The sequence below is a fragment of the Tenrec ecaudatus genome, chromosome 4, assembly GCF_050624435.1.
Source record: "Tenrec ecaudatus isolate mTenEca1 chromosome 4, mTenEca1.hap1, whole genome shotgun sequence".
Taxonomy (NCBI): Eukaryota; Metazoa; Chordata; class Mammalia; order Afrosoricida; family Tenrecidae; genus Tenrec; species Tenrec ecaudatus.
In genome coordinates, this window is record NC_134533.1 from 107,502,791 (window position 1) to 107,521,662 (window position 18,872).

General features: G+C 46.3%; 1 protein-coding gene across 5 annotated transcripts in view; it reads right to left on the reverse strand.

Moving 5' to 3' along the window:
* ARHGAP20 (Rho GTPase activating protein 20) overlaps nucleotides 1-18,872 on the reverse strand; it is a 130,741-nt gene that overhangs the window by 25,893 nt on the left and 85,976 nt on the right. For all 5 annotated transcript variants that reach the window (XM_075546569.1, XM_075546570.1, XM_075546567.1 and 2 more), the window contains exons 5-9: nucleotides 12,010-12,051; nucleotides 11,096-11,180; nucleotides 8,676-8,753; nucleotides 6,190-6,256; nucleotides 3,128-3,316 (exon numbers count right to left, since the gene is read on the reverse strand). In XM_075546569.1, coding sequence (XP_075402684.1) covers nucleotides 3,128-3,316; nucleotides 6,190-6,256; nucleotides 8,676-8,753; nucleotides 11,096-11,180; nucleotides 12,010-12,051 — 461 coding nt within the window. The remainder of the gene's footprint in view (nucleotides 1-3,127; nucleotides 3,317-6,189; nucleotides 6,257-8,675; nucleotides 8,754-11,095; nucleotides 11,181-12,009; nucleotides 12,052-18,872) is intronic.

Below are 18,872 nucleotides of genomic sequence, written 5' to 3' on the forward strand. Positions count from 1 at the left end.
GCATCCAGAGACGCCAAGAACCAAGCTCCATCCCACAGTGAGGACCCCATCCCCCCAAGCCCACTCTTCTGTCTGTTTTGACAGCCTTCAGGAGGTATGCAGTCAGGAAGAATTCCAGGGCTCTGCTTTAACAAAGCTGAGACATTCCCAACCACCACCATTTCCCCAAACACATGGAGACCAAACCCATCCCCAAATCCAGGAGGGGATCGCCTGTCTGGCAAAGTCACTGGAATGTTGAAAATGTATTGGGTGAGTCTGTGTACATGGTGAGTAGTCGCCTGCAGTGGTTGGTACCCAGCTCTCCTCTGAGTGTAGACAAGAGGGGAAAGGAGAGATTGAGTCCTGTACTTCCTCAGAAATGTACATCAAGCCTCAGCTGGGCCTTTTGTTAGATACAGCACTCCATGTGAAGCCTTATATTCCCTCATAAGGTCACCAGATTTTAACATTGGTAAAGCGGGACACCATTGATAAAACTCATAACCTGACGAAATAGCCACATGGCAGCCGAAAACTGTATACCCTAGCTTGTCGTGCATTCTTTCTAAAAATCTGAACTCTTTTAAAATGCTGCGGGACGCAGTAAAAGTTGTTAAAAATCGGGACTGTCCCGCCCAAAGCGGGACATCTGGTCATCTTACCGAAGAAAGAAAAAAATTTCTCAAATTTACTTTCTGGCGGAGTTTTGAATGTACAACTTTAACGTCCTACATGTCAAAGGTTGATGAGAAAACAGGCTATACTGCCATGAAAAATACAGAGAGATTTCAGTATGAAACAAACTGAATTCAGGTGAGCCTTGCTTGCCTAGAAACAACCTTCGCTATGTTTGTTTATGCATAAATTAGGAGAATTGACTATTAAACAGTGCAACGTTTGTGCTAATAGACGAACAGTCACGACAGCAAGACCCTTCCATGAGAAGTTCTATTCTGGTCACACAACTCTCCAAATTAGGAGTAAAAACCCCACCTCCCACCATGGCAGCAAATACTTACGGGAGGACACCGGAATGACAAAGCCAACCAGGGGGACAAAAAGGCATGTCCTATAGTTTTACCAGCTATCAGAAAAGCCTGGTCCGGTTACAGGTTGGTCGTGGGTTTGAAGCAGATGTGGAAGGTGAGCTGGCCGGGGAACTAGACCTGGAAGTCGAGTTCGGTTCAGCTCAGCTAGAACCCAGGGCTTCTTCAGACCCCACCAAGAGCAGATTGCAGTCACCTAACTTCGGCTCTGTCTGAACCTGGGACAAGCCCCGGGTGTGGAAGAAAGATGGGGGCCCAGGCCTTGAGAAGCACATGCACTCGTGACACAGATATGCAAACCAATAACCACAAAGCAATGTTGAAAATGGGTAGACATCTTTACTGTGTGGAGAAAGAGAAGCAACAAACTACCTATTGGAAGGAACAAAGAATGAATTACTAGAATTGAAAGGAAGAAAGAAGAAAGCTTTGGTTCCGGAGAATGGTATTATTTACTTATAGATCTTGAGGTCACCTCTTTGAATTTCCGTATCTGGAATGAGAATAAAGCAGCTGACTTAGGGACCACAAAGGTGACTCCTAGAAACAGTTACGATTTCCGGGCTAGCGCCCCCTTGAGGTTGGCGATGATGAGTTCATAGCAAGACCAACCTGCCCTGCGGCTGTGTGCTTTCCTCTAGCAATGCTCAGAGCTCATCGGGATGAGAGTTGACTACGTGTCTAGGAAGGAAGGAAGGAAGGAAAGCGGGTCAAAGAAGCTCAGGTTATTTGCGAGACAGGGCCACCACGGTCATCAAGGCAGGGCGTAAAGGGAGGTGGTAAGTACTGGAGAGACAGAGGGACAGAGGTCAGTGGGATGGAGGGAGAACAGAACGAGTCTGGGCTTCCACGGAGGCAAAACACAGCGATCCAAAAGGCTGGCAGACGAGCAGAGAGGGCAGGAGGATCAGCATGTCCAGTATAACGCCAACATTTTGACTCAATGATGTGTGAAGGAAAATGAGTTTCCTGCTGCTGTCGTGCTGTAGTGCAACATTATGACCAAGTGCTCTGCTTAAAAGAACTCTGATGCGAATCATTAACTCTTAAAGCCATGAACCATTTGGTAATGAACCTGCATGTCGATCTGACTGATCTCTCAGTTTGGGTAACTGCATATGCATTTTTTTTCTTTTCTGAAAGTTTACGGTTATTCTGCAAAAACAAAAACCATGAGCTACTTTCCCCCAACTGCTCCATCAATCTGACACCACTCACCTGTACAGGATTGTAGGCTGCGGAGGCCCTGGGATACTCTTCCCAGGGCTGTCCCATTATGTGGCAGGGCTGTGCTCTCGGGGATCTCTCAAAGGCCCTTTATGCTACGGTTTGGGGTTGCTTTCTCACAAAAGGTTGGTCCCAACCCCCAAAGATAGCAGTAGAAATTCAGCATCCCTTCCCTACCATCGCACTCACACTGCCTGGCATCCATTTGTTCTATTTCTTACACAGTCTTTGAGACTGAGGGCTGAAATGCTCAAACCCGGGTTAGGCTAACCAGCGGCCCTCCAGTGTCGGGCCTCACCTTCTTCAAGCCAGACTCGCTACCTGGGGTGGGTAAGGGCATGGTGAGGCGACCAGTGGCCGCTGAGAGCCTACTGTGGAGACCATTCATCGTCACACACTCATCAGTCCCTCGATCCAGGGGGGGCACCTGACCCTCATCACCTACAGCCTCCTGTTCGTTCACAACGAGATCCTGTTGGCAGGGGAGGTCGCCAGGAGGAACCACACCAGGGAGTGCATCACGGCACAGAGGTGGCACTGAAGCACCGGCAGCACTGACGGGTCTCTGAGGACAGTGGGGCACAGGGTGCAGCGGGGAAAAGAAGGGTTCAAGGATGAAGACAGGAGCGCAGGTGATTCCGCTGCGAGCTGCCATTTACAAACCAGGCCCTTCCCCGCCACTCCCTCACCCCCGGTTTATAGAACCATCTTCATCTAAATCACCTTCTTTCCTCTCTCCAGCACTTTGCAACTTCCAAAGAAGAGAAGATAAAACCTTATCTGGCTAGAAGGGTGGGTCTCTGCCTCCGGCCTACAGTTCTTCTTGGGCAGGAGAACCTCTGCTGGCAGCAGCAGGCTCTGAGGCGACTCACCGCTGAGCTGCTGGGCAGCAGCCAGGCGGCTGGGCTTCAGGATGAACTGGCACCGCATCGCTCGGGGCAGCTGTTCCATCAGGAAGGGCTCCTGGAGACTGGAGGGGGCAGTGAGGTCCTTTGATGCTGGGGTCAGCAGCACTGTGTCTCGGAGATGGCTCATTTTAATTCCGTAGGGATATTCGTGTCCTGCATGGAAGAAAACCTAAATGTAGGCGTCAGGCTGCTGGCTGTGGTCCGGACCACTTTACTGCGAGCTGGGGTGCAGTGTGCACCTGGGCATTTTGGTGAAAAAGAATCCTTGCGTGCATCAAAAACAACCAACCACTAAAACACCAATCTCACTGGCACGGACTCGACGCCAACTCCACACCAACCCTCTGGGACAGAGCCGAAGCGCCCCTTTGGCTTTCCCAGGCTTTAAATCTTTATGAGAACAGACAGCCTCATCTTTCTACCTGGGAGCAGCTGATAGGTTTGAACTGCTGACCTTGTGGTTAGAAGCTCAATGCACATCCACGTGCATGCTTACGACTGGGAGACCGCTGCCCACTGCAGGTGGCCAAAGGAGCTTCCAGCAAACCTCTGATTTTCTCAGCCTCAAATCCATGATTTAAACTATGTAGACGGACTCTCACACAGGGTTGTAAGGATGGCGGAAGTAAACCTTGGTGGTCGGCGTTATTGCAGTAAGAGTCAGAGGACTATGTAGGTCATGCTCACTAGTGTTACTCTTATTACCTCGCCCGAGAAGCCTGTCTGAAAAAGGAGGGCTCATGATTTCTTATTAGCTACATCATCGAGAGTCCCTGAAGAACACTGGGATTGGTTTGTTTGATTCTACACGTTTCCCCCTTCTGACTCAAAGGCTGTGCTCCTGGGCAGGAATCAGAGGAGGACTGCAGGGCGCTAGACCACAGAAATGAGATACGCAGAGGTAGTTCCCAGCCAGGAAAGTGCAATACTGGACCTTGAGGTTGGCTGCGAGAGCGTTAGGATTATTCTTTGCTCTTCGGTGGTCAAAGTAATTGAATCTCCTTAATAGATCCCTCAGAAACCACTGTGATGTAGGCTGAATTTTTTACTCTACTTGACCTTAGCCAAAAGGCAGAGAAGCGATAGGCTGAATTTTCAGTACAAAGAATCAGTTCGTTGTCTTCTATTCCTGAGTTATCAGTGGATGTGACTGTGAAAACTCTCACTTTCCCTTTCCACCTGGCACGGGCGTCCCACGTTAATGGCCCATTAATATCAAGGGCTACAGCAACGTCTAGGTATAGGCGAAAAAGAAAAAAAAAGCCTTCTATATGAGCAATAAAGTAAAATAAACTTATCAGAATAACCAGCAGCTAATTTATTAGCTAGAGGTCAATTCACTGAGCTGCTAGCCACAAGGTTGGGAGTTCAAACCCACAGTCACTCCCTGGGATAAGACGAGGCTGTCTACTCAGCTTTAAGATTTAAAGTTTTAGGGGGGAGCGGGGAAGGAGGGGAAATAAAAGAGGACCTGACGCAAAGGGCTTAAGTGGAGAGCAAATGCTTTGAAAATGATTAGGGCAAAGAATGTACAGATGTGCTTTATACAATTGATGTATGTATATGCATGGATTGTGATGAGTTGTATGAGCCCCTAATAAAATGTTTTAAAAAAAGAGAAAAAGAACATTATAAAAAAATATAAAGTTTTGGAAATCCAAAGGTGCAGTTCTCCTTGTCCTATGGGGTCACAAGGAGTCAGAATCAGCTTGATGGCAGTGAGTTTGTAGTTGTAGAATCGATTAGAAGTGAGGACTGCCAGGCACATCAACTGTACACGTACTGCGACGAACCCCCGCTAACTAACCACCATGTGAAACCATGGATATGTAGTGAAAGCTAGCACTGGGGCCTCACTAAAGCTTTTGTCAGCATCAGCATTACCGACAAGGTAGTTGTAATTAAATGAGTATATTTTATCAGGCCAATCGTTACTAGCATATAAGAAAATGACATTAAAAAACAAACACACCCGAAGTGGCAAATTTGGTCCCCAGCAATATACACGCTGACCTGCTGTCTCTATGGCTGAGGACAGAGACTTTGCAGAAAAGCTTGTTTTAGATTACTTAGAACTGTGGAAACAGACTGAATAAGCAGCACTGACCTCACAGCGAATGGAGCGGACTCCATGAGATTAGGCATGTACGTGCACTGTTATTCTTTGCACAGTGTCTGCAGAGCAGGCTTAGGAAGCACTTTAAAGCCATCATGTCAACATCAGTACAGAGACCATCCTTTATTTTAATCGCTGCTATAACTACAGTGAAGGAATTGACTGATCAAGAAACATTTTTCCGTTAAATGATTCTAATAACTACCTTCAGGGGAGGTGTGACCTGTTGCCTAATTAATTCCACAAGGACATATGTTGGAAATCTGGGCTGGAGAAGAGGTAGAATAAGTGCAATTCATGAAGCAGTAGATGGTTGCCAAGTTACTCAGTGAATACCATTTCAGGAACCTACAGTGGCTCATCCCATTTTCTTTCTGCTGACTCACAGTGACTCTGCAGGATGGGGTGGACCTGCCCCTGAGTTTCCGGACAGCTGGTAGGCTGGAACTGCCCACTTTGTGGTTCACAGCTGAATGCATAGCCCACTATATTACCAAGCGTCCCTTCTGGACACAAGGCAGGTGTGAAGTAAATGCTCACTGATGAATTAAAAGGCATGACTGGATTAGAGGTGGTCTTCCATAGAGACAACATAGGAGATAGGGAAAAGAAGCAGGTAATCTAAGAATGGAATATGAAAAACACATGTATGGAGAAAAAGGAATGCTATGTTGCTTTCATAAAGAAAAATTTAAAAGTTGGCAAGACAGCTCTGTCTGTAAAATGCTCGAGTGAAGAAATATTTGTCTTACACATAAGTGGTGGATAGGTATCTATTAAATAAGTAAAATGAGACATTTATGAGATTTACTTTTTAATAGTACTTAAGTTTAGAACTATATGGCTAATTGTCTAAAATACTTAAGTACAATGAAGGCACAACCATTCTTCGATTTTCCCAGAAACTTACCAATGAGTGGGTATGGTGCCTCTTCTTTGCCAGAATTGACCCATAATTGGTAATCTCTCTCAGAGCCCTTGGATATAAAGAATTAAAAGTCACCATAAACCTTTCATATTCAGTATTTCAACGGAGAGCTTTTTTGTTTTTTTGGGGGTGGCGGCGGTAGGTGGGGAGGAGCCGCATCTCTATGCTTTGCACAAAGGGAAGACATGGACAATGTAAAGGCTCTTTAGTTTGGCGCCGATTGTGATTTTTGAAGATGGTAGAGCTGATTCCTACAACTTTCCCTACTCTCAGTAGCACATTCAGGAATCCTGCTCTTTACCCTCTAGCCACAGACTGCAACCAAATCGGAACCTATAGCCCACAGAACACGAAATCACATCTATATATAGCTTCCCTTCCACAAGGGGCAGGGAAATCTTCTGGTTTTCTGAAAGGTCTATCTCTTCCGTAACATCTTGGCTTCTGCTGTGTCTCCAGACTTCTCTCAGAATGTTGGACGTACCCTAAAGCATGTCCCTGCATGGACAATCTGTCTGCCAGAAAGCTAGACGCTGCCACGGCTGTGACTGAAGAGAGAAAAAAGCTAATTAACAGCTCAGCTGCTTCCGAGCTGAAGGAGAATGACCACGAGGCTTTGAAGAGATAGGAAGAGGAGATAGGTAGCTGGCACGGTTCACACTGCCTTTCGTATGGGCAAGTCTGGTCCTGGAGACAAAGACATCAGGAACTCTGCCCAGAGAATAAATCCAGGCATGGAAAACTGTGAACTTGTTTCCCAGCAGAATTGTAATCCAGCAGCACTGGAAATCCCACTTGACCCCAATACAGTCAGATCCCAGACTAAGGAGGGGGTTCATTCCTAAATCTGCCTGTAAAGTTAAATGTATATGCAAATTGAAACAGTAAGTAAGGTACAGGTCTTATCTAATGACAGCCTAATGTTTGCCTCGGTGTGTAGTGAACCTTTTGATGCACAACCAATTAAAGAAACACTTTTCGGTCCACTCAAACATCTGTAGCATAATCCTACCGCAATAATCATAACGTCCATGTTTTAATGTTTGGCTGCATGTTGCCAAGTAGTAGTAGCTGTTAGGTGCCGTCCAATCAGCAACCCGATGTGCCACAGAACCCAACACAGCCCTGTCCTGCATCACCCTCACAACTGTTCCTATGGTTGAGCCCACTGTCGCGGTGGCTGAAAAGTAGTATCCGCCTATTGTTTGAAAGCGTTGCGTGTTGTGCTGTAGACAGCTAGGACTCAGTGGCCTGCAGGGGGGTAGGCGGTGGATCCACCCTTTGCCTCAAACCCTTTCACTCTGGATGCTGTCCTTCTGCCATCCCCGAGAGGAGAGCTTGGTGCCCAGCTGGAGCTATGCAGTGTGGGGCTCTAGATGGAGCTGAGGTAGGGCTGAGCTGGGGCTGGGGCTGACCGCCTCTGGACAGGGCTAAAGTGAGGAGCCCAGCCTGGAGCACCAGTAGCCCGAGACAGAGCCCACACTGGCTCTGGGGCTGGGGTGAAGGTGCTGCACATTACCAGCACAGGCATGCTGCTCCCGCCTCCTAAGCTCCTGACAGACGCCTGGGAGCTGGGAATGCCCGCCCAGGGAGTATGGGGGAGAGGCAGAGTTTTCCTTAGCCCCCTCCCCTGGGCTTGCGCCCAGGGACTCATGGGTTACAGGTAAACAAGATGTGCATCATGCAGGGACCTCTTGTACCGCTAAATTGTTTGAGTCTCAGCAGAGGGCAGAGCAGAGCTAGCTTGTGTAAAAAGTTAGAACGGCTAGGGTCAAGCCTTTTGGCAACCTCCTATCTGGGCTTAACTTCTGATTGAGAACCAGGTCTGTGTATGTGATGAGGGTGTGGACAGGCACCCCCACCAATCACTCGGTTTATTACTTCCTCTGTCCCGGTCTCAGCCAAAACATTTATAGTAAAAGGCAAAAACAACTAAAACAAAACCCCTTCTTTTTATGTGTTGGCTAAAAACGCTACAGAAGCAGCCCCTGACATGAGGGATAACTTTCCTAAATAAGCTGAATAGAAATTACTTTTTGATCTTATTCAGAGAAAGCATAAATAAATTGGTATATCACTTATCCTTATATATCATTATCATATCATTAATCTCCCATCCCACCCTGAAAGCTACTCACTGGCTTTCACGATATAACAGAACCCAGTTGAGAGTTTTACCTGGGGCATACATACAAACACATTTATTCATATTTGAGTTTAATAAAGAAATCATATTCCTTATGCCAAATTTTGGTTGTCTTGAGTTCATAAGGGCTTCCTACAACATTATGAACACGTAAAACCCCAAAGCACTTAATAATACTATGATGTGTCTCCTATGGGAGAAAGATGCGGCTTTCTACTCCCATAAAGAGTACAGTCTGGAAACCCACAGGGGAGTTCTAGCCTGTCCTGCAGGGTCGCTGAGTGGGCACCCGCTTGGTGGCAGTGAGAGCACAGGCACTTACCGTTATCCCCAGCATCGGGAGAGACATGTTGATGACGTCATTCGCCGTATCTGAATTCATTACTGTTATGGTTTTGGACTGAAGAGAAGAAAGGAACGAGAAAGTACAGCTCTAAGAAAATACAGTTAATTTTAAAAACTGGCAGACAAATAATTATTCCCAAATGACTATCTAAAGGCAAAATCTAGATTTCAACTCTGGACGAGAGTAGAACACAAACTCTGGATTACAATTTACAGTATATTCCCGTGTGTAAGCTGAGTTTCTCAGCACATTTTAAACGCAGTTTTTGTGGTAAAATTAGGTGCCTCGGCTGAGATTCGGGTCAGCTTACACTCGAGTATATGGCACTTTCCTTCTCTTGCATGTCTCTCAAGAAGACCCTGATTGCTGTATGTGGGGCTCACAGAGACATTAGAGCTGAAGCAGGCAAGGAAGATGAAGTGTATTTCAGGGAGAGCGCACACACACACACACACACACACACACACACACACACACCAGCAAGGCTGACTCTATATAATTTCTATAACTGTATAGGAGGGTTGACAAAACAGGGAGAGATGAATATTTTTTAATTCTTCCTGTGTGCTGTTTTTATAGTCTGAGATGATTCATTTATTTTTTGCTTGTCATTTAAAAAGTTTAGGTAAAATCAGAGTAAGCTCTGGTTATCAAAGGTATTTAAAATTTGGAATGTGAAAAAGAAACATAAAACACTATTTATTGACGATTTCCTTTGTTCCAGGCCTTGCACTGGCTACCAATATTCCCATCACTGGGATCTTTAGAAGCCGGGAGAGTCTAGGAAATGGGACTGAACATTTTAGCAGGCTTAATTTTATTCTCCATCCTGTCAATGGATGGTTACAAGAGCTCTGTGCTACACTACAAAGAGTAATTGGTACCTAAAAATAACAGGCAATTTGCAATGAATTAGAAAAGGGGTTAACAAGATTTTGAGCTTATTAAATCACAAAATATATCATTTAAATATAATGGTAGAGTAGTAAAAAGAAGAATTATTTTCTGGGTCCCTAGGGTTTACACATAATATTATTAGCGAAATCAGCAATTTTAACTCTGTGCCTTATAGATCGGGTGTGCTGTTGGGCACCGTGGAGTCGATTCTGACTCTCAGCCACCTGATAGGGCAGAGCAGAACTGTCCTTTAGCGCTTCCAAGGCTGGTGGCGCTGTGGGTTAGGCGTCCAGCTGCGAACCACAAGATTGGTGGTTCAAACTCAGAGGGAAAAAGTCGAGGCTCCTCTGCTCCTGTAAAGATTACAGTCTGGGAGACAACCCTGTAAGGCCAGTGTGAATGAGAGCTGATTCGCCGGCAGCCGTGGGTTGGGGAGTTTTTCTTTTCAGCCTCACCAAACTCTGGCCGCTCTTCCAAATCAAGAGTGGGACGCCACTGCTTTCTCAAGCATATGCTTTATACACCGGAAATAAAACTGCTAAGACTCAAGGGATTTCCCATGAAAATTCCCACTGCAGCCAACGGCCCTAACACCTAAATCCAAGCAGGCAGGAAACACAGCGCTCTGTGTTTTCTTCTGCCTTTTCCCCTCTACAGGCTCTATCTGTAACCTCACAGCATCAAACTGTGAGTGTTTCCCTCTAACAAGGACAGCTGGCACTTAGGGGTGGGTCAGACCACCGGCATAGCTTTTGCTTTAGGCCAGGCAGAGCTGTTGGGCATTACAGGTTCCACACACACAGAACTGTTCTCTGCGAGGCAGAGTTGCTGCAGGACATCAGCCTAGAGCGCCAGCGCGCAAAGAATCGCCACGAGCTTCCATCCTTCTCGTTGAGGGCGTCTTGGCTCCTGAGCTGCAACTGCAGTCACCAGATTACTCCTAATTTCGGTTGGGCCCACATGCTAAACACCGCGTGGTAGGAACAAGTTGGCCTCTCCAAAGGCCCTCTCCCCCAGCTCCTCCCTGACACCTGAGGGCTGTGAGGCCCCAAACCCGCAAGAACAAAGACTTTTTCGAAAAGTCACTCTTGACAAGTGGGGGCCGAGAATTGCTCGATCCTCACAGGAAACACCTTCGTGTGGAAACACCGTTAGGACAGGCTGTGCAGCTGCCCTTGAAAGGACCTTGACCTGGACCCAGCGGAACCCTACTGCTGCGGGGAGAGGCGCAGCATTCTGGGGAGTGTTCTCCCCAAGCTTCGATGCGAAAAACACTCCTGGAGATGAGTTTTCGCTGCATTTTCTCCAGCTTGCACTTTTCCCACACCCCCAGAAAAACGTTATCAGCCCACAATGGTTTCTTCTTTTCCTCTTGGACCTCTTTGTGACAGTATTTCGAAATGCCCATCTCTCGGAGCCCCTGCACCCCCTGCCGGCCTCTCCTTTTGCCCCAGGGAGCACTGCCTTGGACTTGACGGTTCTGGCGTAGAGACACTTACATAGGCACAATTCCCAATGTCCTTGGCGAAGATTTTGAGGGGAATGCTCTTCGGACAGTCCTTCTCTTTGTCTAGATTGATGTATCTAATCAAATGCAACAACAGCCCAAACAACAAGCAGTCAGAGGGGTGTGGCCAATGGCTTCATTCACTACCAATTTATTTGGCTAATTACTTTCAATACACCAGCATGCCATGAAAACCCAACCTGCAAACAGAACGATTCTGTAAAGTCAGATTACATTAAGTACGGGTTGCTAGATAAAATCTATCTTAGGGCGATAAAAAAGCAGGGACACCCAACAGAATGGAACATTCTTGTTAGGTGAGGTTTTGGGAAACACAAGCAGGTTAAGGCAACTTTGGGAGCGGTTTTACTCTCCAAGTGTCTGCTTTCTTCTTGGGACAGGCCCGGCACAACACCTCCCTGATAGGAAGACGAGCCCACGCCACACTTCACTAGACCAAATCAAAACAACGTTGTATGTCTCTGTCACCCATTGCCTGAGAAAAGAATTGCGGAACTGACGGATGAACATCCGTCCATCATTTTAGCCTGTCTGTTCACAGGCACTAACAGTAGCTGATTGGTTAGGTCTTAGCAGAGAATCCTGATTTATGAAAAATGAATGCAGGCTTTGAGGCAATTGTTAGCTTCAATTGGTAGGCTGGAGAGAACAGAAAGGGGTGGGAGAGATTGTTGCCCCATTTCTGCCTTAAGGGAGCTCAACCGACCTGAAATTTGTACATCCTAAAACACAGATCCATGCAATGCGAGAACATTGTTCACAGCCACGGGTGGCTAGGGTACAGCCTAAGCAATAGGGGGAAAGCCCGGGGCATCTCTCTATAAAGACGATTTCCATTTGTTTAATCTAGGTTGAAGAATTTTTAAAACGATGTCACCAAAATACCTCTGAAGGAGAGACAGCCACTTGTCTTTTTGTTCCGAAGAACTGCAATCAAAGAAAAGAGGAAATAAATTAAACCACTTAACCTAGCTCGCCAACATGGCCGTCGGGATGAAAATATCAAGCGCCCGCGGCTCTAGTTTCCTTTGCGCACGTCAGCTTCAGTCTTGGCCTAACCAGGCTTTGGCGAAGCCTGCGGCACAAATGTCCCGTGGTAAAAACCACATACGTGGTGGAGCACATATGACTCCAAACTCAGTGCCACGGTGCATCGCGCCTCACGGAGACCCTCCAGGAAGGACCGTGTGGAGAGCGACACTGGGCGTTCCCAAGGCTGTAAAGCTTTCCAGGAGCAGCGAGCCTCTTCCTTCTCCCATGGACGGGCTGCAGTTTCAAACCGCTGACCCAGGGGTTAGCAGCCCACCCACTGTGGAGCCAGGGCTCCTTGAAGTCAAAGCCTCTTGGGTGGATCCAAGACAGCCGGGTCTTTGTTTTCGCTTTTTTACTCCGTTGATCTTTTCCAAGCCCTACAATAGTCATGGGATGTAGCTGAAAGTACATGTTCGCTATGTGACCACGGGAAACTCATGTAACCCCTCCAAGCCTCAGTTTCCCCCTCTGTAGGGCCGGGCTCATGGTTATCACTCAGAGCTTCTTTGTACAGCGTTAGGTGTCACACAAACACAGGACGTGTGCTTAAAACTGAGAGGCGAGCAGTTCGAGAAAGTCTATTTGGCCTATGTGGGTGGAAAGTTCTTGACTCAGAAACTAGTGTGTCGTCAGGAAAACATTTACTTCTTTATGCAGGGAAGAGATTAGTAGTTGGGTAAGCTAGTTTGGAGAAAATATATCCTTGATTACTATAATATTCTGATTAAGATGAATTCGTTTTCAGGCCAAATAACTACTGCCGAACACTTTTCCTTGTAAAGTTACTGCTGCGTTGAAGTCCCAGTTTATTCTTACGGTCTTATCACTCACTAGCATTTGAAATAATGTTTCTAATCTTCTCATGGGTTGAAAACTCTAGTTATTTTCCTGTTCCAGAAAACTACAGTTAGTAAATATTTTTGTTTCCAGCTTTGTTGCTTAGTGATTTTCTTCATCAATCTCTTGGTTATCTAGTGCCCCTACAACAGAAACACCATAAACGGAGGCCCTAAGGAACAAGAATTTATGATTTCACAGGAGGCTGGAAGTCTGTCTTCTAGGTGCTGGCTCTAGGGGAAGGGATTCTCTCTGTCACCTCAGGCGGGAGGCCTTGTCTTGCTGAGCTTTTGCTTCTGGCCAATCTTCCTGTGACCTGGAATTTCTCTCCCCCTATCTCTGTTTGCAGAATCTGTCCCTTGTATCTCTTCTAAGAAGCGATGCACTAAAAACACACAATACATGAATCCTGCCTCACGAACCGACAGAAAATTTATTCCCAAACGGGATTATAACCACAGGCACAGAGGGTTAGGATTTAGAACACAAATTTGGGGTGGTGGTGGATGCAATTCACTCCAAAGCAATAAACAGTCTCCCAGGATGAACTGTCAAAAAGCGTTTCCAGTGTTTTTCTTACCACTGACTATATCATTCCCATCTCTCACAACTCCTTACTGTTTTTAAAGAATTTATTCTCCTTCCCTGAAATGGAAGATTTTGTAGGCTCGTTTATATTCATTTAGCAAAATCTCTGTGTTGGAAAACAGACATGAGCAGCAACCTTTTAACTCAGAACTGCCCTTAATAAAAATTAAAAACTTTGAAGCATCAAAGGACTTCACCAAGAAGGTGTTGAGCCTATCTACAGCATGGGTTCCCAAACTTCCTTGGCCTACTACCCTCTTTTTCAGAGGAGGGAAAAAATTACTCAGCGCCCCCTGGCAATTGAAAAATTTTCCATGGTAGTCCATCATCCGGAATAAAGCGTAGATATCTGCTTTTGAGACCAATCCTCGGATTGTTCCAGTGCCCACCCACCTCCGCCGTCATTCCTGCCAGGATGCAGTATCACCCATTTTGGGAAAAACTCATCTCCAGATGGGAGAAAATATTTAGTAAACATACATCTGATAAAGGTTTAGTATGTAAATATAAAAAGAATTGCTACCACTTAATATCAAATAACCCACTTAAGAAATTAGCAGAGGATCTGAATAGGCATCCCTCTAAAGGTAACACACATGGCTGATGCACACGTGGAAGATGCTCGGCTTCACTCCTCCTTGGGGAAGTGGCATGAAAGCCACCAGAGATACCCACACTCACGTGGGTCTTATCGGAGAAAAATGAATGTTAACGGTGCTGGCGAGGCTGCGGGAAACTCTTAAGTTCAACGGTGCAGTCCTTACAGGTAAGACATTTGGCGGTGCCTCAAAAGGTACCATCCAATGAGCATGTGACTCAGCCGGTGTTCCACTGCTAAGTGGATAACACAAACTACGGACCAGCAGACACTCGGATTCTTGCACGCCAAGATTCACTGCAGCCTGACTCACAATAGCTAGAAGACGGAAACCACTCAAATGTCCATCAACTGGCCACTGGATGACCAAGACACCGTTTCTACAGGCAACAGATCACACCGTCCGAGAGAGAAATGAAATTCGCAAGCACTTGGATGACTGGTACGAAGTGAAATAAGTCGCACACACAAAAGTATAACATTTATTATACAGTTCCACTTGATGGAAAAGATCTAGGCCAAAAAAATTCTTCAGAGTTGTTACAAAATTTTCTTCAGAGCAAAGGTTTAAAACACTTCATGTTTTTCTGAAGAATGTCTTATTGATGTCTAAGACAGACACAAAAATTGCCCAAGGTTTAAGTGGGCAGCTCAAAGGATTTCACCACCTGAACACACTCAGCTAACCAGAGCCCAGACAATGAAATTGAGCAATGCCTAAGAAGGTTCTTTGCGATGCTTTTCAGGCGCTGGACCTCACTACCCTGGCTTCTAGCAGCAGACTCGGGCTTTTGGGGCTTTGTTTTTCGCTTGTTTGGATACTTCATGCAAATGTGACCAGGCAATCTGAACTATTTTGTGCCTGGTTTCTCTCATTCAAAGTTATGCTTAGGAGATTTACGCCTGTTACTGCCTGTAGCTTTACAGTGGTCCTTCATTTCCATTGCTCTGCAGTGTTCCATTATTTGAATATACAACACAGATGAAAAAGAAACACATTATAAAGCATGTCAGGTTAATTTATTGAGATTGCCTTGCGTGGGGATCTTCATATATTTCGCCCCGTCTCCTGCTCTGTGCAACAATCCAGGACTACCTTTAATTCTTATTTTTAACAGTTTTATTGGCATATAATTCACCTCTCATAAATCATCATGGCAAGAGGTGTACAGCCATCACCATCAATTTTAGAACATTTTCTTCGTTCTTGTACTCGCTGTCATTAGCTCCCCGTTTTGTCTTTCATTTTTATTAGCAGGCCTCTTTAAAGATTCCAGAGTGGATGACTATCTTCTCCGAGTTTCAGAAACACCTAGACCTCACTGAAAACCATCGACACAATAAAGTGGTTGTGGTTAGGTCAGTTCCGACTCACAGTGACAGCCTCACAAGCATCATCGTTATGTTTGAGCCTCAGTTTCCTTTTTTAGATGACCTTCTCCTTTACCCAAACGTGACGTCCTCTCCCAGGGACTAACTTCCGCTGGGAACAAGTGCAGAGCATGCGCAGTACAGTCTCCACATCCTTGTCTCTGGCACTCGGATTGTACTCTTTCAAGGCTGATTTGTGCTGCTTCTGGCTGTGCAGTGTGCTGTCCCTGTTCTCCAGCTTCCTAACTTGGAGGCATCCACTCTCCTTTGGTCCGTCTTACACACAGTCCAGCTCTCACCGGCATACGAGGCGACTGAAAGGAGCATGGCTTGAGTCAGGTGCACCTTAGCTCACAGCATGACATTCTTGGTCTTCAACGCTGTAAGGAGGTCTTCTGCAACGTATTTGCCTAATACGGTGTCTTTTGATGTCCTGTCTGTTGGGTATGAACTGTGATCCAAAAGGTTGGCCCTTCAAAACCACCAGCTGCTCTTTGGGAGAAAGACGGGGCTCTACTCCTGTAAAGGGCTACAGTCTCAGAAACTCACAGGAGCAGTTCTATTCTGTCTCACGGAGTCACTATGACTTGGCATCGACTCGATGGCAGCGAGTGAGAGCTTCTCTGAGTGCTGATTGTGAATCCAAGCAAAATGAACTCTTGACAACCTTGAACTTCTGTTTATCACGATGTGGTGTGCTAGTTCAATTGTGAGGATTCTGGTCTGCTTTACACTGCATGGCACTGAAGGCAGCAGCCCTTGATCTTCATCAGCAAGTGCTTCAAGTCCTCCTTGCTTGCAGCAAGCAAGGCTGTGTCACCTGCGTATCTCAGGGGGCTTATAGAAGCCTTTCTCCAACCCTGGTGCCACATTTTCCTGAATATAGTCACAGGCCAGTTTTTCTTAGGGAATGGCTGGTGGGTTTGAGTCTCTGACCTGGTTAGTAGCCACATGCAGGATACAACTACTGACAAGCCTTGCCTTAATTAGAAGCCTGACAAATGCTACTTATTTGGCTTTGGGATGGTATCTGAGGAGGATGGTGATGTGAGGCACTCTCTAAATGTTGAACAGGTCACTGGATTTGGGGCGGTGTCTGGTCACCATCATCCATGTGAGTTTTGGTTTCATTCCCCTAAGCTGCAACATGTCAACGGAGCATTTTTAGAGTAAGAGGACGCATTTGCTCTTCAAACATTCTCTAACCCCATTCCACCACGGGAATGAATCTTGTGAAACTAATTCCCACTCTTGGCATCCTCATTTTCTTTATCTTGCCACATCTCTGTATCTATCTATACCAGGGGGTGCCAAATAAGTTCATGGAAAAATGTAATGAAGACATAATGGAAATTTCTCATCAACTTTTGGAAGGCTCTTTATATGAATAATTATTGACATAAGGCTGAAATCCCCCCCTGCCGCCAAATGCAACTCATATCCCCAACTTTCCCACTTCTCCACTATCCTCAGACTAGCCACTTCTGTGATATTTCTTTTTACCAGTGAGGACTAGACTGTGTCCTCTCAGCCCTTGCCAAGCAGGCACATACCAGCGTCTCTGCTGACTCTCAAAGCCCTTGGTGGGTTTATTTTGCTAGAAGGACTCACAGCAGAACTCATGAACACTCTCTGTACACAGGGAACACTTAACTATACCCAGAGAAGATACAAGTACAGAGATGTATCAGGCTTGGTCTGGCTGAGGTCCTGGTGCGAGGCTTCTGCTGTCCCCCCCTGGGAAGTGTCACCTGCTCCGGATACTCTCGTCCACTCAGAAAGGTGCCCCGCCACCCAATTTCCACATTTGGGGCTTTTATTGGCTCAGTGATAATCCCTGGCTGGGGTCTCAATGCAGGTGATGGCTGACTGAGCCACTTCATCTGCAAGAATGATTGCATCACACCGCACCCCCACTTCCTAATGTTTGCAGGCCGGGGGGCTCCTGCAGCCACTCCTCATTTGCACCTGTTTTAATTGTTGCCAGGCTCCTTAAGAAAACAGGACTAGACTGCCCTTGACTGCCCTTTGATTCTAAGACAAAGAACCAGGGACAAAAGTCCACATCAAACTTTGTCCCACAATACCAAACTAGAAACAATGCATAAATGCAGGCAACCCAGAAGAGCCCTGGCAGTGTGGTGGTTACGCAATGGGCTGCCAGTTGCCAGGCCAGCAGTTCGAAACCCTAGAGAGGAAGACCAGGCTTTCTACTCCTGAGTATACTTACAGTCTTGGAAATCCACAGGGGCAGTCCAACCCTGTCCCTGCTATCTGTAGGCATTGACTCCATCACAGTGAGTTTTGAGTTTACTATTTCATGATATTAATTTTATGTCTATGACTAGAATTTTTCTTTAGGGGAAATTGGGGTATAGATGGCTTCTTTGGAGTATTTTACTAATTTTCCTTTGGTGAAAGTCATTAAGACATAGAATTGGAAAGCTCAGCAGGTACAGCAAGCATCTGGGCCTTAGGGAAGGGATGTTTGCAGAGAGAATCCTGCAAATCTACCACCTAGTTTCCTTTCCAAAGGAGTCCTGGTACGATAAAGGTTATTGTGCCAAGCTGGCCAATAAACACACGTGGGGTTAATTGACGGGTGGAGGGATAAATGGCTCAGTGAGCCTTGCCTTTTGAGTTCTCAGGTCTCTTGGTTTCTGATGGTCGGACCAGGGTGCAGCAGCCTTAGCCAGTTCCCTGCTTTAGCTGGCAAGGCTCACTTCCTGCAAGACATCCCTGAGAAGCCACATGGACCTACCTTGATGTAGCCCTGGGAGCTGGAGCAGCTGTGTGGAGACTCCTGCCAGTGCTGAGATGCTTACACATTCACTGATTCGGCTTTCCTCCTGCAGTCAGCATCATTGAGTGTGTTTTATGGATGGAAGAGGACTTTGTGGATTGGTGTCGGACATATGGGCTAATGTTGGATTTGTGGGCTTGGGCAGCACTGGGTTGGGATGTTTTCTTGATGTGCATTTACCCTTTATATAAAACTCTCTTATACATATGAGTTTTTGCGTATTTATTTCTCTAATGTACCCAGACTAGCACACCTGGTGACAGAGTTGGGTAAGTGCTAGACTAGCTAACCATGTATTAGGGCTTAGATTCTGAAGACCCCTCTTGAAGAAGGCAATGGATGACAGATGACAGTGAAAATCCCCAAATCCATTTGCACAGTCTACAAGTACATTACATCTCCCGGAAATCCCTTCTAATCACAACTAAGGGGCCCTGGTGGTGTAGTGGCTGCACATTGGGCTGTGACCTGCAAGGTCAGCAGTTTGAAGCCACCAGCCGTTCCATGGAAGAAAGATGA